The 23,522-nt window shown below is 34.5% G+C and overlaps 2 protein-coding genes across 2 annotated transcripts; both read right to left on the bottom strand.

The window, feature by feature from the left end:
• Positions 1–8,446: 8,446 nt before the first annotated feature.
• LOC117695302 (olfactory receptor 10Q1-like) lies at positions 8,447–16,117 on the bottom strand. The gene is given in 3 exon segments (XM_034486158.2): positions 8,447–9,250; positions 9,252–9,726; positions 15,879–16,117. Coding segments are annotated over 2 exon segments (957 nt in total). The 5' UTR covers positions 9,722–9,726; positions 15,879–16,117; the 3' UTR covers positions 8,447–8,763.
• A 4,545-nt stretch (positions 16,118–20,662) lies between these two features.
• On the bottom strand, positions 20,663–22,208 carry LOC117724606 (olfactory receptor 10W1-like). Its single transcript, XM_034524555.2, has one exon. The coding sequence runs from the start codon at positions 22,165–22,167 to the stop codon at positions 21,244–21,246; it is 924 nt and encodes a 307-aa protein (XP_034380446.1). The 5' UTR covers positions 22,168–22,208; the 3' UTR covers positions 20,663–21,243.
• Positions 22,209–23,522: the final 1,314 nt, after the last annotated feature.

Raw genomic sequence — 23,522 nt, 5'->3', positions numbered from 1 at the left:
TCTATAACAAGAAACTTCAAATCTGTAAAAATAAGAATTCGAAGACCTCTGAAGATGAAAAGGTCCCCCATGAGCATGGATTTGTAGGATTAACATAGTGAAAATTCTCATCTTACCAATAGCAATCTCTAGATTCAATACCATCTCATCAAAGCCAATATAATTTTTCACAGACATGGACAGAGATATTTTCAACTTCATATTAAAAAACAACAACAAAAAAAACCCCCCAAAACCCAGGATGGCCAAAACAATTCTCAACAATAAAATAACTTCCATGGGAATTGCCATTTATGACCTTAAGCTATACATACTACAAAGCAATAGTGACCAAAACTTCAATATATTGGTACAAATCAGACAGATTGATCAGTGGGATGGAATTTAAGACCCAGAAGAAATCCACATACTAGCAGATACTTGATCATTGACAAACAAGGCAAAAATATAAAGTGGAAAAAAAGAAAGCATTTTCAGTAAATGATGTTTGTCTTAGTAGTGGTCTTTATGTAGAAAAATGAAAATAGATCCCAGTTTTTCACCATATTTATAAACAGAAGAGATATATGATATCTGGACACAAACCTTAAAAGAGGAATTTAAAATATTAATAAATAAAAATAAGAAAAAGTGAAGTTGAGACAGAAGATAAAAATAAAGAAAGGCACCCAAAATTTGTTATAAAACAAACTTAAGCTTATCTGGCTAGTATATAGAAAAGGCAAGAGGATAAAAATCATCCACAAATTTATAAGGAATATGAATAGTGCCCTATGGATGTGCTGGATTTGATAAAATTTAAGGAAAGTAGCAATGGTTATGAAATACATTCAGTATTATAAAATATTGTAACTTCTTAGATAAACAAACTAGAATAATCCCTCAAGACTGAAAACATATGACAAGAGCAATATTAGATCCTGGGCCACAGTTACAATGCCTTCTGTGGAGGCAGGAAGAAGCTAGAGAGGACAGAGAAATAAAGCCAGACACATCAATATTTCTAAAAAATCCAGCTTGTAGGTGCAAGTCATTATGCTCAGGTACAGATGCAAACTGTATGATTTGTACATCATGTACAGATGTGCATGATGAAAAAACTTTGGCATTATTTTAGATAGCATACTTCAATGCCTGGGACGAGATTGAAGAAAAAGAAAAAAGTTTTGAATAATTTATTCAATTAATGTAATGTTCAAAAGAATCATTCCCTGCCTTTTTACAAAGATTAACTTCAGCTATAGATAGAAAAACTTCAGATCCACCCATTAGTAAAGCACTAATCAAATCTTGGGGTTTTGAAAATGCTACTGCTGAATGCAAAGAGGTAATCAGACCACTGAGGACATAATAAGCACCTATTGATGAGTAGAGTAGGAATGTGATTGATATTAGATTTCATTCACCTGAGATAAACATAGTATGGGACACTCTCCCTAGGAGTGGTGAGAAAATAGAAACTCACAAGTTTCCAAATTTGATTGAACAAAATCATTTCAAAAGAAATCACAAAGAAAATCAAACTTAGTCTAAAAGAGAGCTGAGTCTTCTGGTATATGCACTAGATGTGACAAAGTACAACATTGGACTGATGAATGTAAGTTAAAAACAGACAAATTTGGAAATTTCTTATTGAAAATACCCAAGGGGCACTCTTACAGGTACCAGTACAAAATTCAAATCAGCTAATTCAGGGCAGAAGCAAAAAAGGTTAGTTACAAAACAATTAAACAACACTGCTAAAAAAATAGACATTAAAAACCCAGATATCAAGCCAAAACAACTTCAATAGATAAAACAAACAAATAAAAAACAAAAAAGTCAAAACAGAAATATTTTGGGAAACTTCCCTAGATGACCAGAGGACAAAACTAAAGGTATTTTTATAGATAATATTAAAATTGAAGAAATGATTGACCCTGGCTCTGATGTAAGATCAGGTTAACAGTAAAAGTTTTAAAAGGATTTTTTAATCACTTGCAAATAAGCCAAGGAAATGATAAGTCAGTGTTAATTTATATATATATATATATATATATATATATATATATATATATATATATATATATATATCCAAACTCCATTACCCGGAACGGTAACCCAAAAGGTATCCAAAGAAGGGAAATTTGGCAAATAGATGTGCTCCATTTTGCAGAGCTGGAAAATTAAGAATATTTTCCAAACTATAGACAGATACTCAATATTTCAATTGGTAAGTGATTTAAGGACTAAAAAAGCTGATTCAGTAATTACATATATATTAGAAATTATGGCAATTATGGGAACTGAACAGATTAAGACTGATAATGTTTCACCATATGTTTCTAGTAAAATGAAACTATTTTGGACCTATTTCAATATAAAACATAGGTATACCAAACAATCCAAAAAGACAAAGTAGTTGTGGAAAGATCCAGTTTATTTTAAGAAGAGATCCTGGGAATATACCTAAAATATTCTCCAAAATATAACAAGGGCACATGCTCCACTATGTTCATAGCAGCCTTATATATAATAGCCAGAAGCTGGAAAGAACTCAGATATCCTTCAACAGAGGAATGGATACAGAAAATGAGGTTCATTGACACAATACAGTACTACTCAGCTATTAAGAACAATGGGTTTCTGAAATTCTTAGGCAAATGGATGGAACTAGAAAATATCATCCTGAGTGAGGTAACCCAATCACAAATGATCACACATGGTATGCACTCACTGATAAGTGGATATTAGCCCAAATGCTCAAAATAACCAAGATACAATTCACAGGTCACATGAAGCTCAAGAAGAAAGACCAAAGTGTGGGTGTTTTGGTTCTTTTTAGTATGGGGAACAAAATACTCACGGAAGCAAATACAGAGACAAAGAGTGAAGCAGAGACTGAAGGAAAGGCCATATAGAGACTGCCTCACCTGGGGATCCATCCCATATATAGTCACCAAAACCCAGACACCATTGTGGATGCCAAGAAGCACATGGTGGCTACAGCCTGATATTCCTGTCTCCTGAGAGGCTTTGCCAGAGTCTGACAAATATAGAGGTGGATACTTGCAGCCAACCATTGGACTGAGAATGGGGTCTCCAATGTGCTCCCTAATGGAGAAGTTAGAGAAAGAACCAAAGGAGTTTAAGGGTGTTTGCAACTCCACAGGAAGAATAATAGTATCAACCAACCAGACCTTCTAAGAGCTTCCAGGGACTAAACCACCAACCAAGGAGTACACACCGAGGAACCCATGGATCCAACCACGTATGTAGCAGAGGATGGCTTTGTTGGGTATCATGGGGGTGGGGGAGAGGCTCTTGGTCCTGTGAAGCTCAATACCCCAGTGTAGGGGAATTTGAGGACAAGGAGGGCAAGGAGGTGGAGTGGGTGGGTGGATGGGGGAATACCCTCATAGAAGCAGTGGTGGGGAATGGGATAAGGATTATTTAGGGATATGATCAAGAAAGGGGATAACATTTGAAATGTAAATACATAAAATATCCAATAAAAATATCGAGTAAATAAAAGAAGAGAAATAACAAAGATTCCCAGAGATAGGTTACATAATGTTTTATTGACTTTAAACTTTTAATGCTAATTAATATAAACAAAAGCTGCTAAGAGACATTGGAAAAAAGAGACTATGGAAAAACTGCTGAACTAAATAAGCCTGTTTACTTTAGAAATGTCTTAACGTGCAGATGGAGGGAAGGAAATTTGCTATGCTAGGGAGAGTTTGTATACATATTTCCACAGGAGAACAAAAGGTATGGATTCCATCCAAATTAATAAAGGTCAATTATGACAAGGAAACACCCCCTGAGTATCTTGGCTACACACAGGATGAAAGAAATCAATATGACTAAACAGGGCAGGTAACATGATTTGCTGAGATCTACATATGAGAGCAGTGCTGAGACTAGCTGAGATATAAAAATGTCTCCACTCAAAACTTCAGCTTACATCGCCAATAATTCTTTGGCTACAAAGTCCTCAGAACTTTTCAGGACATCCTTTCAACTGTAATGGATAGAAATCTATATGATTGTTTGGTTATAAAATTGAAAGTATCTTACAAAAAATACAGATGTCTTTCTTTCACCTGCTCAAACAAGGAACAAAAAAATTATCTTTCACTGATGTTTACACACTGCACTTTCCATACATACATTAATACAGAAAGATATATTACCTGTGAATGTATTGTGCCCATAGTTAAAGCAACAAAAAATGTAAACCTGACAAGATACACCCTTAGAAATGCTGAAATGTTGAGGCTTACTGCTCCAACTTCCTGCCTAATCCTACCTCAGACTACTTCAATACTCTTTTCTCTAAATTACTTAATTCTGGAACAATTTTTTAAAAAGCTAGCTCACTTGGTCCAGCATTTCATATTTTTCCAATCAGGACTTCACTTAAGCCTGCACTTTCTCATCATGCAGAAACTAGATAACAAATGCTACATCTAGCTTTGTTAAAACTAACCATTTTCCCAATTTTGTCCCCCCCCCCCAAACAAATACTATATCCAAAATCAGCAGAAAGCAATTTTAAGAGAATTGTACCCCTAGGTGAATGATTTTTTGTTGGTTCAGTGGGTGTTGGATGTTTGTTAAGATTTAAATAAGGAAAACTTAACAAGTAGTCATGGTCTTGGAAAGGAAGGAAACAAAATATGGAGGTTATATCTAGGGAGTTATTTTTCTCTTTCTTTTTCTTTCCTCTATCTTTCTCTATTTCCTATCATGTGTTAAAGGCATGGGGGAAAGAAATTTTGAAAAAAGTGAGTATGTAAAAACATAAGAACAATAGTGAAAGGGATAGATTTCTGAATCTACTCTTAAACAAGCAAACAAAACAAAACCATTTTATATCCATAATCTTACATTAATATAAATCTTTGTACATTGATACAAAATTAAAGTTATATTTTTTTCATTGGCATAGAATTTTGTATAATGATATAAATTTAAGATTAACATCAGTTTATTGTATATTGATCCAATTTTAACATTATTTTTGATAAACATAATCTATGTTTTCAGCTTTTACTTGAGGTTTTGCACCTATATAATTTTTCAAGATGCAATGTAACATCTAGTTCTTTTGAAAGCTACTGTTATGAACTCCTAGGGATAAATATGATATTCAAGTTAATGGAGAGGCAATCAAAATTTTTAACATGCTAGATAGTAGTTTAGTTATTTACCGTAGGATATTTTCAAGGTTATTCAGATAGTAAACAGCTAAATTTAAACAGAGTTTGACAATTCAGAAATGATAGATAGATAGATAAATAATAGATAGATAGATAGATAGATAGATAGATAGATATAGATAGATAGATAGATAGATAGATAGATAGATAGATAGATAGAGGTAGATAGATAGATAGGCTGACAGATATAGTCTTCAAAAACCCCAGAGTTCTGGAGAAAATGTCATTTAAATTTGTTTCATTATTAAAATACTTTTTTCAGTGAGACAAGTTTGCTACTGGCAGAACACCCAGTCCACTGCAAAGAAGATGGTTAACATCTAAGATCCTCCATATAGAATTCATCTCAAATGTGAGAAGCTGCCCCTGGGTAAAAAGCTGACCATCCATCAACTTCAGGCAAAATGCTGTCTAGAAAAAATAACCACAGGCATGGAAATCAATTGTTGAGCTTTGCCAAGACAGGCTAAATAGTCTTTCATAATTTATGCTACAGAAATGGTCTGTCAGATATACTAGACCAGAAGGCTGAAGATGGATGTTTGAACAATATAGAAACTCCCATTAAAATGATCTACAAGGATAATTCCTTAACTCACATGCTGTTACTCATCCATTCTACCTTGTAGAATTTTATAATGTGACTACAGCATTCCATTATGTAATATATGTGGTTAAATTATTTATATAGCTTTCTGTCTCTCAATATACCAATGTTAAATTAAATAGGATTTCTTGCTTCTAAGCTATTTGCTTGAGGAGTTTTTTTTAATATACTGATAATTTACATATGCAAAAAGCAAAAATTTTTCTGGACATTTATTAGACAGAGTTATATGATACTGCAATAGTTTGTGCAAATTTCTGAAGCCAGCTCCAAACACAATGGCAGAGAATCTCACTCTCTTCATCTTTTGTGGTCTAGACATAGAATACATACATAGTTGTTCTGGGAAAGAATACCTTTTAGATGACACCATTTTGAGCTGGATAGCAGGGTACAGAACAGAGAGAATCTACTGTGAGCCACATATTTTAGTGACTTCAACTTAAATGTATATTTACTTGAGTGTTAAATGACTTAGTCTATACACTGGAAGGTAGATGCATAAACAAGTACTAGCTTCAGGCAGAAATGAGAGGAAGAGTAGCTGAGAACATCTAGGTCCAGGAGTCATTAAGAAAGAATGGAAGTGGAAAGGAGGGTGAAAGAGCAAACTTTGATGCCATAATTTTCTGCAGAGAGGCTTTATGATGGATATCTTGGTACACTAGCATAGTTTTTCTTAGGTGACTTATCCAACTGAAGCTAATTCCTGTCTCCTTACCAGTAGAAGATAAAGTCACCCATGGAAATATCTGACATTAAGGAAATCCATACATTAAACACACAATTGCTGACTATATCTTAACTACAAACACAAGAAAAAGAGATTGATTTTAGAAAAATATGATATACTTTTTTAAAATGGTAACAAATGACCTATACCCAGAGCCTGAATTGACCAAAGATTCTGCACAGTGCAGGCTTTGGTGAGTATACCATACTTAACCATGATAAATATAACCCCTACCAGTGCTACACTGAATGGGCAGGGTATAGCACTCCTGAGTCAACTCCTAAGAGGACTCTCTGGGCTCCATGAAGACAAGAAAATAAGTGGTAGAAAAATGGAAGAGAAAGAGTAGCAAAAGGATGTATGCCCAATGAAAAGAAGCAGAACTGGACACTTAAAGGTAGTGAGGAACAACCTGATGTGAGGAACAGGTGATGTCACCTATGGTCAAGGTGAGGTTCCTGGCCTGTCCAGCTGCTGAGGGCCATGTCTTAGTTTATGGCCCTACAGGAGATGGGGTTTGTTACCATCAAAGTCCAGGAAGAATTTCTTGATCTTGTCTTCCTTCTAAGGCCATCTTGATATATGGGGACTGTGTAGAAATGACTCCCATCCTTCACCTGGCATAATGGGAGAACTGGCCCCACCCCTCAACAGTAGCAATATTCAGGAGAGTGGGCCTTTCACAGTACAGCTGGCACTGGTTGTGCTGGCTTGTGTGAGCTACCCTCAATGGCATGAGCATAGAAGGGCTGGCTTGCACCCTGGTGGTATGGTATAGGAGACTGGCAAACTAAGCAGCTCAGCTACTACCCAGGCCCAGATCCATGGCTTTGAGTTGATCCACTTTACCCTATTGATGAACTGCTGGAGCATGAGAAGGAACCATTACTATAGATCCAAAGCTTTACAATCTCCATTAAACAGGACAACAACAGGATATCCAGTGAGAGCTCCAGTAAGGTTCCAATACTGATAGTGTGACAGAAGCCAGAGGCCTGATAGCAGACCAATGAGTCATTGCAAGTAATATTTACAAGCAAAGAAGTGTAGACAAAAGGGTACACACACACACACACACAACACACACACACACACACACACACACACACACACACACACACACACTGTGATACACTATGATACTACAACTTCCACAACTATTTTTTTGTCCCAATAGGCAGGTTGCAGGGGCAGAGTGGATACAAGAGAATAGGGAGATGAGTGGGATTAGGAGCATGAGGTGTGTTGGGCCTAACATGAGGTCTAATCTCTATTCCACCTTCACCCTTGGGTCAGGTACACAGGTGGAGGAACAGGCCCTAGAGGGATTTACATACTAATGAGGTACCTGAAGGCCAGAGGTGGAGCCGATTAAATATTCCTCCCCAGCCCCTCCCCCCTTCTCCCCTCCCCTTTAACTCAGGTTGATCCTGGGTTTTAGGGGGTATGCATCCAGATCCATCTACCTTTCGCCAGGTGAATAAACCGGTTTTGGAAACCCAAGGACTTCCTCGTGTGTTGGGGCCGCACCTCCATGAGGAACCATGAGGAGCCAGGGAGAGGCTTTTAGTTAATGAGCAGCAGGGCCCAACTTCCAGCTGGAGGAACCCAGAGCATTCCCAACAGACTGCCCACAGCATGGCGGGAGGAACCCTGGGATCCTCAGCCTTTTTTTCCCAACAAGGTGAAATTCACAAATAACAAAAAAAAAAGTTTAAAAATAAGGTAAATAAATCCCTTTTCTAGAATGAGTATTTCTGCCTCCTCAGTAAAGTGCACATAAACAGATAGCAGCCTGTACTCAAATGCAGCAGATATATGAGTTTCACAACAAAGCAAATATGAGCAAACTGAGAAACCTTTTTAAGTAAGATAATTTATTATTTTTCTTTTCTTTATACAAACAAATTCAGAGGTATACATTCCAAGAGTATTAGGCATTTTGTTCAATTTTCACAGATACTGTTTTCCATTTTGTTTTTGAAATTATGTAATTACAATATTTATTGCTCACTTTATTTTATTTTTATTTTATTTTATTTATTTATTTCCTCACTTCAAATTTTAAAGTTTTTCAATTATTTTAAGTAAATGAATAAAGCTATTCCAGTGGCATGCACCTTAAAATGAAAATGAAATGTGACATTTAACAGGCTAAAGAATATAATTCTGTTTATTCTTTTTAGTTGCCCAAAACCAACATATGTTCCTTGTCTTTAACTCCAGTGAGATGCTGATTTACAGAAGATGGAGTTCCTCAGAGCATCTTTGACTTCCTTGTTCCTGAGGGTATAAATCAGAGGGTTGAGTAATGGAGTCACGAATGTGTAGACCAGGGCTATTTGGCGGTCCTCCTCATCAGAGCTACTTGAGCGGGGCCTCAGGTACACCAAGCTACAGCCACCATACTGTAGCAAGACCACAGTGAGGTGGGAAGAGCAGGTGGAAAAGGCCCTTTGACGGCCCTCTTCAGAGCGCATGCGCAGGATGGTAGAAACAATGAACACATAGGAAATGAAGATAAGCAAGAATGGGACTGTCAGCACCAGGATGCCCACTACATAGAGGACTGCCTGGTGCACATGGATGTCAGCACAGGCTAGTCGTAGAACTGGGGGCACATCACAGAGGAAGTGGTTGATTTCCAGGTCATGTCCACAGAAGGGCAAGGTGAAAATTAAGGCCGTGAGCTGCAGGGAGAGATAGTGCCAAGCTCAAAGAGCCCATCACCATCTGGATACACAGCTTCTGGGTCATGATGAGGCTGTAGTGCAGGGGATGACAGATGGCCACATACCTGTCATAGGCCATGATTGCCAAGAGAAAGCAATCAGTACCTCCTAGTGTGAGGAAGAAGAACATTTGTGTCCCACAGCCAGCCAGAGATATAGGCTTCTGGGCCCCAAAGATATTAGAAAGCATCAGGGGCACCACATCTGTGGTATAACAGATTTCCAGGAGAGACAGACTGCTAAGGAAAAAATACATGGGCGTGCGCAAGGAACTGTGGGTGCACACCACCCAGACGATGGCAGTGTTGCCACAGATGATCATCAGATAGAGCAAGAGGAAAAGGGTGAAAAGAAGAGCCTGGAATTCGGGGACATTGGTGAAGACACGGAACACAAACTCAGGAGTGCCAGATTGGTTAAGGACAAGTTTCCCAGTGAACATATCTTCTGCAAGAAGAACATTGATTGAATTCACGAAAATAACGATCTGATTTTTTTCCTTTGAAATCTCCATGAATGATGGAATTGCTTATCTACCCAAGACCAAAGCCTGTACATGTGTCAAATACCTTTGATCTTTTATTTTTACAGTTTAATTCAGCTGACAGGTGGTAACATCTTCCGTGTATGCAAAACACAAATCAAAAACAAAACAAAACTCAAATAAAAACCAAAACAAACTCATTTTGTTTATGTTTCCTAAAACCACATTCAAAATTAGATGAACAGATGCAGTGTTCACAGTTTTAACATACATTCTTATGTGAAAAATACATAGACAGTAAGTGTAGGTCCTACATATTTTTTCAATAAAATTCAGTCACTACCAAATGAAAATACACATTAATATGCAGGCACCCTTTCTATCCCTTTGTTCTTCATATCTCAGAATTGTCAGTACTCTTATCTATTGTCACTGTAGGTTACCTTTATTATGTTCAATTTCTGTATGTAATGATAACATATGTACTTTATTGCATCTGCTTTCCCATCATGTCTTTCTCAGTTATTTTTTTCAGTTCCATATAATACAGTGTTTCACAGATTCATCATGTTCTACATTATAGCCAAAGTTTAATTTTCATAAGACACTTTACATCATGTTTTTTGTACTCTGTATCAAAGTATGCCAACTCTTTAAGCCTGTCTTTTACGATATACACTTTTTCATATATTTTCCCTTACTGAACTTTGCTTTTTTCTAAATTTATAGCCATCAAACAAAGGTTTTGGTCCCAGACAAAATTTTGCATGACAAGGAACTAAAAAGAATTGTGTTTAGAATACTGATATCTGCTATATAAATTATAAAAAGAAACCACAATTTCTGCAGCAGAATTGAATTTTATATGAAAGTTATTAGTTAATAAAAAAGAGCTTTGTATGCATAGTGAATTACAAAGTAGGTGTAGATTAATTATTTTCAGTTTTGATTCCAGTTTTATTGTTTTTAAAAAAGAAATAGATGGTATTTTGGAGTTTGAAAAAAGTTAAAAATATTCTATTTGGAGACATAGAAACTTGTGCTTTAATGCAAGACTCCCATATTTACAAAAAATATGGAAATATATCTTATTAAATATAATTAAACCAGCTCATCAATGGAGTCTAGGTTTCTTGATGTTTAATTATAATACACAACTTCAGGTCCTGCCACCTCTCTACCCACCCACAACAGACCTGGTGATCTGGAAAAAATCAGGTTAGATTGTCTTTTTGCACATACTTTTCCTTCTTTCTAAGTCTTCTGGGTCACCCCCAGTTGCCCTGATCACCCTGCTGTTCCCACTGGAACCCATTCCCCCACTACCACTCAGTCCACCTTCATCAAATCTGTTGATATAGAACCACAGAGCCCAAGAATACATATCAGAGACTTCCCACACCAGCACCTTTAAGGATAGGTCCTCTCCTAATGAGTACTACAATAGGAACACCCAGGGACTGAAGATCCTGGAAAGAACACAGTCAGCAAAACCAAGGCAATACGATACCTTCACAGCCCAACTATTCTACTACACCAAGCCCTAGATATCCTAAAACAACAGAAACACACACACACAGAGAAAGAGAGAGAGAGAGAGAGAGAGAGAGAGAGAGAGAGAGAGAGAGGAAAGAGAGAGAGAGAGAGATCTTAAATCCAGTCTTATAGAGATGATAGAGGCCTTTAAATAGGAGATGAATAAATCTCTTAAATAAATACAGACAATTACACTCAAAACTCAAAGAGATAGAGGCCTTTAAATAAGAAAAAAGTACATCCCTTAAAAATATACAAAAAAAAAAATCAAACAGGTGAAGGAAACAAATAAAGCTGTTCAAGATCTGAAACAGAAATAAACATAATAAGAAAACACAATCTTAGAGAATCCTGGAGATGGAAAATCTAGGAAAGAGAACAAGAACAACAGAAACAATCATCACCAACAGAGAATGAAGATGTAGAAAATAGAATAGAAGAAATTGGTACATCAGTAAAAGAAAATGTTAAATCCAAAAATTCCTGGAACAAAACATCCAAATAAATCTAGAACATCATGAAAAGACCTATCCAAACAGTAACAGGAACAGAAGGTGAAGAAGAATTCCAACTCCAAGGACCAGCAAACATTTTCAAAAAAATAATAGAAGAAAAAAATTCTACCTTAAATAAAGAGATGCCTATATACACACACGAAGATTATAGAATACCAATTAGACTGGACCAGAGAAGAAAATTCACCTGCCACACAATAATTAATACACAAAAATGGATGATTTTCTAGAAAGATACTACCTACCAAAGTTAAATGAAGATCAGGTTAACTATTTAAATAGCCCATAACCCATAAGGAAATAGGAATCATTAAAAGTCTCCTGACCAAAAAAACAAACAAACAAACAAACAAAAAACCCAGCAACAGATGGATTTAGTGCAGAATTCTAGCAGATATTCAAAGAATATCTGTTATAGACACTCCTCAAAATATTCTACAAACGAGAAACAGAAACAAGACTGCCAAACTTTCTATGAGGCCACATTCACCATGATACCTAAACCACACAAAGACTCAACAAAGAAAGAGGATTTCAGACTAGTTTCTATTATGAACATTGATACAAAAATGCTCAACAAAACACTTGCAAGTCAAATACAGGAACACATCAAAAACATCCCCCACCATGATTAATTAGGCTTCTTCTGAGTAATGTAGGGACAGTTCAATATATAAAAATCCATGAAGGCAGTCTGCCATATGAAGAAAAAAAAAAAGAAAAAAAAATCACATAAATCTTATTAGGTGATGTAAAAGGCTTTGTCAAAAATTTAACATCCCTTCATGTTAAAATGCTTAAAGAGGTTGTGAATACAAGGCACATATATAAACATAATAAAAGCAATATAAAGCAAGCAAATGGTCAACATTAAATTAAATGGTGAGAAACTTAAAGCACTTTTACTACAATCAAGAACATGACAAGGCTGTTCACTCTCTTCCTATCTATTCAATATAGTACTTGAATTTCTAGTTAGAGCAATGAGACAACTAAATGAAATCAAGGGGATAGAAATTGGAAAGTAATAATTCACTAGTTGCAGATGATATGATAGTATACATAAATGACACCAAAAATACTATCAGAGAATCCCACATACCAACAGAATTTTCATCCCCAAATTTGTCAAGTCTGGAAGAAATTCAGGAACGTGGGATGGAGAAGAGACTGAAGAAATGGTCAATCAATAACCAGCCTGACTTGACATGCATCCCATGCAACAGTAATTCCTGACACTACTAATGATACTCTGATGCTTTTTCAGAGATGAGCCTAGCATGGCTGTCCCCTGAAAAGCTCTACACAGCAGCTAATTCAAATGGATGAAGAGACTCATTGCTAAATGGATGGAACTTGGGGGACTCTTGTGGAAGATTTGTAGGAAAGATTGCAGCCCCAATGAGGATACAACTCCAGAAGAAGACCAACAGTATTAACTAATCTGGATGCTTGGGGACTCTCAGAGACTGAGCCACTAACCAAAGGGCAGACACAGGCAGGAACTAGCCCTCCCACCCCACATATATAGCAGATATGCAGCTTGGTCTTCATGTGGGTCCTCAGTAAGTGGAGTGAGTGCTATCCCTAAAGATGTCCCCTATCCGTGGAATATGTTCCTCTAGCTGGTTGCCTTGTCTGACCTCAGTGCAAGACCAAGAGCCAGAGACATTATACGGCAGGGGTGGGGATACTAGGTTTGAAGGTTCCATCCTCTGAAAGGAGAAGGAGATTATGAGATGAGTAGAAAAACTGTGGGGGAACTAGGAGAAGGGCAGACATTGGGATGTAAAGTGAAAATATAAATAAGTTATGTTTAAAAATATATGTGACTCCAGACTAGGTAACTATGATATTAAATAATATGTTTTGAATAAACACATATAAAATATGCATTAAAATTAACTGGCTAATGCAGAAATTATAGAAATCAAAAGGAGAAAGAAATATAAGACCTAAAAAAAACTTAATATGAAGTATATTCATATAACAAATACATACACTATTAATGTAATAATATAATCTATAAAAATAGCCACAAAGTTTTGAAACATAATTTATATAATTATAGGGAGGAAAGATAAATAAAAGTATGCAAATACCTTCATCATAAATAAAGAAGATTCAGAAGATATTTCATTAATAACTAACAATGATATAACTCAGAATAATTGTACATGGTTTAAGACACAAATTACTAAATCCTAAAGACTATGGGATTGAAAATGTAATAGTGAGCTGAACTGAAAACAAAATGTGATCAATCTTTTTTTAGAAAATGTTACAAATAAAACAAAAACAGTAACTATTTCACTGTTACAAATAAGTTCAAATTGGTTTTATTTTCTCAAAGAGACAGTCACACTCAAATTACACTCACACACACATATACACACATACACATTCACCCAAGACTATGTAAAATGAAAAAAAATGCTCACATCACTTTTTTCATTATGCTTATCTATTCAGTGTAAAAAGACAGAAAACACCAAAGCCATAGAAGACTGTTTACTCAAAGCAGCAGAATACATTGGAAAAAATAAGAGTCACAATGATGAAAACTCTGAAGTGAATACAGTGGAGAACTTCTTGACCAACACACACATTCACACATTCAATTTGTGTGTATGATCAAGACATGTTTTTATTCTCTTTGTACAAATGTTACATCCTGTCCTTGAGTAAAAAATTCATAATCTGCTCTTCTAGTATATCTGAATATTGCTAAGTCCTACAGTGTCTTGTATGCTTGTAATCCATCCCCAACTTCCCTTAAACAATAGTGTTAGAACACTCAAGAATTGTGTATTATTAATTGTTACTAATTCAACACAACGACAAAGCCTCAACATCTTAACATGACAATAGGATAATAATTTTGAAGTTATTTTCCAAATTGTATTCAAGAAAATTCATCCTTTTGGGAAGTATTGAAATATTTTAAAATTAAAGAAAATTTAAAAATTAGAACACATTTTTTCAAATATCAAAGTACATAAATATATTTAAGCAATGACCAAAGGAGAGAAGCTGTTTACTTTAGCAAACAATGCATGCAAAATTCTTTAGGGATGAACACATTGAGCAGTTTTAATAACAATTAAGTTTTATATTCTGCAAAAAGCTTCTCATTATAAAAATATCTTAAAAATTAAGAAATGTAAAAACAAATAAATATATAAAAATTGAATTGTATTAATATTCAAATAAATACACAAACCAAATGCAATACAATTTCTGATTACAAAGTCTTTGTAACGGATGGATGAGAACTGCTGGGGATATTCAAGTTTGTGAGATAGGTGTATTCCCAAACATCTAAACTACTTGCAAATGTTATAAAAATATTTTATATAGTACAAGTTGGTATTGTGCAATGAAACACTTAAAAATGCATATATTTTACCAAACATACTGAAGACTTTGAGAGGATAAAAGGAAATGACTGATAACTTTAATTTCATAAAGGAACACAACATGTAAAATATGAATTTAAAGATCCTGAAGAACTAATTGTGAACTTTTTTCTTATAATATAAACTTTGTTCTTCTTTAGAAATAAAATATATAATGATCAACTTGAAAAATGCTCATTTTTCTCTGAAATTTATAGTACACATTTTCATGTAAGGTTTTATTAAGTCCTGATTTTAACACTTTAATTGTACATAAAAAATTATTTGGATATATTTAGTTTGAACAAAGAACAGTTGGCCTGCTTGTTTCAATAACATGCAGAAAAGCCACAAACCCCACACTTTAGAATGGCCTTATCAGATATGTGAAATTTATCCAATTAGACAATTCAACCATTTATCACAGTTACCTTTTCTATGTCTGTCAGTACAAAAACACATACTTTAGTAACTCACATGTGATCTACAATTTAATGTTGATATTTATGGTTATTCATTTCAACTATAAAGTACTATGGAAATTTAATATTTATTTATATTGGAAAGAAAATCAGCAGCAGCATTATCAAGGAAATAAAATCTTTTAGATACTCCCTCAGCATTTTCAAATTTGTTTCATTCCATTTGTCATGTAAGAAAACTCACCAAATTAATTTTGCTGCCAAGATATTGCTACCACAGATGACTGAAGAAGCCTGTTCATGGGACTTTTGGTCAGCTTTTTACAAAGGGAACAAGAAGATAGTGTATGATGTCTTCTATGATGTGTAGTGTTTTTGATTATATGCTGACACTCAAAAGAAGAAAATATCCTTTAATATTAGTGGCTGGAATAGAATTAGGTGAGAAGGATAGCCATAAAAACCGTAATTTTATGGATTAGTTCAAATTTATGCCCTGACAAAATCTAGGTCTTTTTCAACATTATAAAATAGATCCTGATATAATTACTGAGTCCAGTCTTGCCTCCCTAGTCATATTTTGAATGTCCTCTATGGAATTTCTGAAAAACTAATGAGTTCAAAAGGAAGTAAATCCCCAGTGGGACCCCTTAAATACAATTTAACTGGAGAAAGCCAAAGTTGAAGGAGAATTTCTTCAGTGTGACCAACTATAAAAAGTTACTGCATTAAGATTCCAGTCAGGTATCCCTAATTCCTGCCTTATACCCAACAGGGACATACTGTTGTTCCATTCCAGATAGGATATCTCACAAGAGTTCCTTAATGTAGATACTCAAGCCAGCTTTAACTATTGAAGCTTGTGTACACTCTCCTAATACAAGCCCAACATCTGAAGATCTAGATTTTTTAGCTATGATTCTAATATCTGGTGATTGTTACTCATGAGAAAAATCTTACAAGTGGACTTTCTTGTCTGTGATAGGAGGTGTTGGACAACCAGGACTCCATTTGACAGTTAGGTTTACAATCCACTGAATTGTTTTCTTGAAAATCCGAGTTTATGGAGGATTTTTTCATGGACATTCTTATGTTTGGTTAATTTTCTTTATTCTACTTATTTTCATTTCTAATCAAGTTTCCTTCTGCTATTTTTCTAGCTGTTCTCTCTTACCCCTTTGCTCTTTTCTCTTTCTGTCTCTGTCCCTCAGTACCTCACAGGGTATACTGGATGTCCTGTTTTATCAATCTCTACCTCATTCTCTTCTTTGGAACCTGGGGCTGTATTCATAATCTGTAGCCCAGAAATCCTCTGGTCTTTACCTCACATAAACCTATGACTGTAGGCTCAGCAGTCCAGTTATTTTATGAGGGATTTTGGGATTTCAAGACAGTAATTCATGGTAGCACAGCAAAGACTCTTAACTCCTAAGTGATTTCCCTTGGCCAATGTCTTAGTTAATATTGTCTAGAACTTTTAAAATTCCATTTATTTTTGTTTTTAAAACTGTTAAGGATTCCCAATTTTTAGCTCAGTCTTTATTTGTTACTTTATTTATATTTCTCTTCTTTCATATTTAAATGCATGAACTTTATTATTGAGGCTATTAATTTTTATACATGTGTAGTTATACTGCCTCATAAGCATAATCAATAACACATAGCTTTCTTTCAGTATGCCACAAGTACTTCTTGAATTATGCTATGGGCCATTTTACCCCCAAGGGTCGGAGTCTACTATCATTGACAGAGGTTATAAATAGAGATTACATTGTTTTAGGGGAAAAGACACATAAGAAACAACAAACAATCATAGAACTAACCAATGACATTTCAAATAATGTAAATTTAAATTACATGAGGTACTGCAGACAAAATTTCCAGAAGGAGGGAAATCAAAGTGAGGTGAGAGTAGCACAGTTAGAAGGGAATATTTTATGTAAGATGCTGTGAATGTGAGAACCTGGGGCTGTGTTCATGATCTACAGCCCAGAAATCCTCTGGTCTTTACCTCACATAAAGCTATGACTGTAGAAAGGTTTATGAGAGTTATTATGTGACCTGAAGATATAGTAAAATTTTATTAATTATAAAAGAGTAAGATTTAAATACTAACAAGAAGCAGATTATTTCTGAATTAATGTTTGTAGCCATCACTTTTTTATGCACTCCTGATCTAAATATTCCAAAGACAACCAAGATAGTACATTCAAATCAGTAAATGCATTTTCTTCATTTTGTTTTGGAGAATTGATGCATCTACCCTCACAAAATGCATACAATTTATCTTTCTCTACTGAATTCAATTCCCCAACAGCCTTTTACTTTTAATTAAATAAAACCTCAGCATTCACTTACACAGATGAAAAATATTTTGGAGCTACTATTTACCTCACATCAAGTCCATATTTATTATTATTATTATTATTATTATTATTATTATTATTATTATTATTATTATTATACCTTTTAAGCACACATGAACATGCTTGCTTGCTGGTAATGTGAAAATAGAAAGTCAAATAATCATTCTCCTGAAATAAAAAAGTTTTTCTCCTGCTGTAGGAGTGGTTTATTAAAGGTACAAAACTTTCAAATTTACCTTTCTGTTCAAATCTCTGCTGTAATTTTGCATTTCACCCAGAATAAATCTGATTTCACCATGATGTGTAACTGTCACCAAGTTCCTGATTCTCTGTAAGTTATAATCTCATAACCCTCACATCCTCCTCTCTTGGTGTTCTTCCTTCTTTTGGACATTCAAAAGACCACAAACTTCTTGCTGTATCCCAAAGACCCAGACAGGCTCAAAAATGTGATGGGATATGTGTGCATAGGTGCCAATGTCTGATTCTAGTCCTGATTGTGCATTATACTGCTTTATTTCCTTAGATAGTTTTATAGTTATCATTTTTATCTGTTCTTGTATACTTAAATTTGGAAAAAGAATAGCACAATTCTTCTGAAGGGTTTGTACAGGTAAAAATGAGCCATAGTATAAAGTCTATTAATATTTATTTGACATCTACACTGTTCATGGTCATCAGCTTTGTCAAAAATCAAGTGTTCCTATATGGGTAGGTTTATTTCAGGGTCTTCAATTCTATTCCATTGATCAACCTTTCTATTCTGATACGTAGTACTTTTTTTTTTTTTTTTTTTTTTTTTTTTTTTTTTTACTGTTGTTTATAGTTTAGCTTGAGGTCAGGAATGGGGATACCTCCAAAAGTTCTATTTTTGTTCAAAATTATTTTACCTATCCTTATGGCTGTTTTGTTTGTATTTTGTTTTTATTTTGTTTGTTTTGATTTTGCATTTGACGTTGAGAATTGGTCTTTCAAGATCTGTAAAGAATTGTGTTGGAATTTTGATATGAATGACGTTGAATATGTAGATTGTTTTTTGAAAGATGGCCATTTTTACAATGATAATCCTATCAAACTATGAAAATGGGTGATTTTTCCATCTTCTGATGCACAGAGACTACAGTAGCATTCATGGAGCCTTTAACATATTCAAGTACATCGAGTCTGAACACTGAGAGGAAAAAGTGGACTTTTTCCATAAACAAGAAACTATCTCCAATTGACATTCAATTACCTACTTGGTCATAATGGATGATGTCTTTGATATGTTCTTGGATTAGGTTTACAAGTATTTTATTGAGTATTTTTGCACAATGTGCATAAGAGAAATCAGTCTGAAATTCTCTTTCTTTGTTGATTCTTTGTGTGGTTTAGATATCAAGGTGATTGTGGCCTTATAGAATAAGTTTGGCAGGGTTCCTTCTGTTTCTATTTGGGGGAATAATTTGAGGGGTACTGGAATTAGCTCTCTTTTGAAAAGCTGGTAGAATTCTGCATTAAAACCGTCAGTTGCTATAGAAAAATCAGTTCTCTCCAATGGATTTTATAGGGTCTATTTACTATACTTAAACTGAGGTCCCATGTCTAGTAATAAATGTCCAACACAAAATAAACTAAATAATACTTCTGTAGACATTTTAGTTTTATGTTGCTTTTTTCTATTATTAGTTTTTATATTACAGTTTCTGATAAATATTGTCTTTTTTTGGATTTTAGTTGGTATGTGTGTGTGTTTTGAGTTTTTCATTATTATGTGGGATTTACCTGCTTATAAAACAAAATATATTGTTATCCACAAATTTAAATAGCATTTAGTTTTCAAAAATGTAGGGCAATCAGAATTTGAGTCAGAATATTGACATTTCAGCTTAAAATATTAAGTAATAATTGATAATGTACATAGATAAGTATTACAAAAATAGAAGATAATGGCCATACAATTACTAGGGAGTAGTGTATTGTGTCTGTATTTCTATTCCATTAGAGGCTGAGCTAGAAAGGTAGTAAGTTTAAAGAAAGATAACACTGAAATGAAAAAATCCAAATCATATGCTATGAGTTAACTTAAAATTATGAACATCCTTTGTGATCTATAGGATGCATATTCTTTTCAAAGTCATATGGAACATTCACTCAATCAGATGTTTTGTCCTGAAATACATTTCAGTGCTCCAAACTGCAAATTATACTCAAAATGTAGTTGTTGTTAGTACCAGTTCCCTATTTAAGTTGAATACAGAGCTCCACAATTAAGAGAGAGGAAGAGGAGTCACTTTGGAACCATTCTAAGTACAAAAGTGACTCTAATTGAGCACTTTACCAGCTTCCTAGATCTGGCACCAAATTAACTTCCTTACTTGTAAAAAATTATACTGTGTAGGACTTTATTTGCATATGTAGTTTTCTGAAAATATTGGCCAAACTCTCTGGATTTTTCTACTGAGAAATTCTTCTATTATTATAAAAAATACTTTTGAATTTTAAAAATACTTTTTAAAATGTGTATGTTTATAGACATGAATATTATAGGCTATTTGCATTTTTGATATTTTAGGAACACTGAAAGCACTTAATGATAACACCAATAATACATACCATTTTAAGTTAAAGACTAAGCTAACTTACATTCTTAATGCAAAAATAACTAATAATCAAGAAATACTTTATTGGAGAAAATCGAACCAATCATGTACTTTTATTTTACATATAATACTATAACAAACAACTTGAGTCATTCTGTTTGTTATAGCCTTCAAAGTCTTTTTCTACAAAGTGTCTCTTTTTAGACTTTATTGGTGAAAAGTATGTTTCCTTTGATAAAAACTACCATTCTTGAAATAAATTCTCTTTTGCATCTGGTTCTCACTGGTTTCTGTTAAGAGTACACCTCTCCTTACTTTTTAGTTGTATTAATGATAGTAATCGCATGAAGTCAAACATGGTTTTTTTTGCCTTTACATTACATGGCTCCCAAGAACTGCAGACAGTCTAGTTATCTTTTTTTATCTAAAGCTTATGAAAAAACTAAGATTTTCCTAATATGTAATAACATTTACTTGACACTTAACATTAAATTCTGCTCATGTACATGCTTATATTTTTATAAAATCAATCAACTAGTCTAAAAGTAGTGAATATTATGGAATATTATCACATATATAAACATTTAGGTACTTTATGTCTTTTATTTTACAGAGGCACAGGGATGTGCTTTGGTTGGAACTAAAATTTGGATTTTTTTCCCTATGCTATCATTTTCAAGGAGAGATACTTTCTGGTAAGAACTTTCCCTATGGCCCCTTTCATCTCACTGTTCCTCAGAGTGTAGATGAGGGGATTGAGGAATGGTGTCCCCAGTGTGTATACCAAGGAGATGAACTGATCTTGCTTGGGATGGTAACTGGAGATGGGGCGCAGGTACATGAAGGCACAGCAGCCATACTGCAACATTACAACAGTGAGGTGGGAGGAACAGGTGTTGAAGGCCCTGTGACGGCCAGCCGCTGAGTGCAGTTTGAGTACAGCAGCCACTATCAAGGCATAGGTGGTGGCAATAAAAAAGAAAGGCACAGCAATGGCTAGTGTGGCTGCCACTAGCACAGAAAGCTCATGAATATGACTTTTGGCACACACAAGATGCATGACTGGTGGAGCATTACAAAAGAAGTGCTCTATTCCTCTGTCCTGACAGAATGGCAGACAGAAGATGAAGACCACAAGCTGTAAGGACAGAAACAAGCCAATGACAACAGAAGCCACAACCAAGTGAACACAAAGTGTTGCAGTCATAATGAGAGGATACTGCAAGGGATGACAGATGTCAACATATCTGTCATAGGCCATGATAGCCAGGAGGAAGCAATCAGCACTACCAAGTCCAATGAGAAACACCATCTGAGTGGCACAGCTCATCAGAGTAATGGTCTTCTCAGATTGAAAGTTGTTGGCCAAAATGTGTGGTACCACCACTGCAGTGTAGTATAGTTCTATCCCTGATAGGCTGCCCAGGAAATAGTACATGGGTGTATGTAGACGAGCTTCAGTCTGGATGGAGACCACAATGAGGATATTCCCAGAGATTATTAATCCATAAGCCAGGCTAACTCCAAAGAAGCAGAGCATACGTAGCTCTGGACGTTTTGGATAGGCAAGGAACACAAACTCCATGAACAATGAGTGGTTCTCCCAAGTCACTGAGTCCAGAGGCATTCTCTTTGGAGTGAAAAAAGAAACAACAACAACAAAAAACAACCAAATACCTGTCAGATTGGTCATTTATCTTATAGACAATGATTTTACTTTACTAATCAAATGTCTATTTAGATGCAAGTCATATAAGGACTTGACTTTTTAAAATTTTTGTATTTTTATAAAATTTGTTCAAATGTAAATCTACATGTTAATTTCTACCTGCAAACAGTTTGGCAGTGAGATACTATCAACCAACAGCATCAGAGATAATATGAGTATTCAGAATGTGTTTTGAAGGCATAACATAACAATAAAACTATTTTAGTAAACCCATTATTAAGCCTCAAGAAATTTATGCATTGAAAAAACTCCAGGTGTGGTAGAAAACAATTTTAAGTATTTGTAAACTCATATGCTTATTGTTTATAAATTTGCTTATATGTTTTATTCTTGTATTCTGAGGCATTAAGAGACATGTGAATGACATACTCACAGATCATCACAAGATGTAGAATCAAAAGAGATTGGTGCAAAAAAAAGTTACTATAAAGGAAATAATAATAATCTGGCAAAATCAAGTTAGCCTTGTCTGGGGTTCAAATAAGCTGCATAAATGAATGCTTCCACTTTTTGATTTTTCTGGGCTTATCCAAACAGGAGAGGCATGAGGTGAGAACACTTGTCCTTTATCTTAGGTTTCATCCTAATACATTAAAAAATATGATCAAAACTACTGGAAATTTTCTGTGATTTTTTTCACAGAACAATAGAAGGCCAATCTAGTGAATTTTTTTCCATATTTTTCTTTTTCTTATAGAAAATCTGAAATCTAGAGGGAAAATATATTTTTTTTAAAAACCAAAGTCAAAGTCAAAAAAGCCTGGAGCATAAAAATCACCAAAATTTCAATGAACAGGAACAACTCACAAACTGCTCAATATGCTTTTATTCCATAAATCAATTTATATGTAGGAAGACCAATGAGGTATATCTTTTACACTTATTTCAAATCACCAAACTTTGTTTTTGCCTATTGGTCAATATTTCTGCTTAAAAGAAATCTGTTTTCCAATACCCTTTCTTACCATAAATATCATTTACAGAACACCATGGCAACATCACATGCAACTTGGACATTTATAGCTCTTTTTATTCTTATATCTAGCAAGTGACATCTTTTGCATTCATTTTTTAAATCCTCTTCTGAATTTCAAAAATGCTTCAAGTAATTGCTCATAATATTTACTCTGAATGTTGTAGTACAATATCAGTTGGAATAGAAATATATGAATATGAAAACAATGTTGATTGTAAATAATATGATTTGTTTT

Source organism: Arvicanthis niloticus, chromosome 1, assembly GCF_011762505.2.
Source record: "Arvicanthis niloticus isolate mArvNil1 chromosome 1, mArvNil1.pat.X, whole genome shotgun sequence".
In the NCBI taxonomy this organism is placed as follows: Eukaryota; Metazoa; Chordata; class Mammalia; order Rodentia; family Muridae; genus Arvicanthis; species Arvicanthis niloticus.
The sequence above is the reverse complement of the archived record's forward strand: the minus strand, read 5'-3'. Positions and strand labels throughout refer to the sequence as shown.

Bases quoted from the DNA above. Each gene is read 5' to 3' on its own strand.
- LOC117724606 (XM_034524555.2), bottom strand. From the start codon at position 22,167: ATGGAGTTTGTGTTCCTTGCCTATCCAAAACGTCCAGAGCTACGTATG.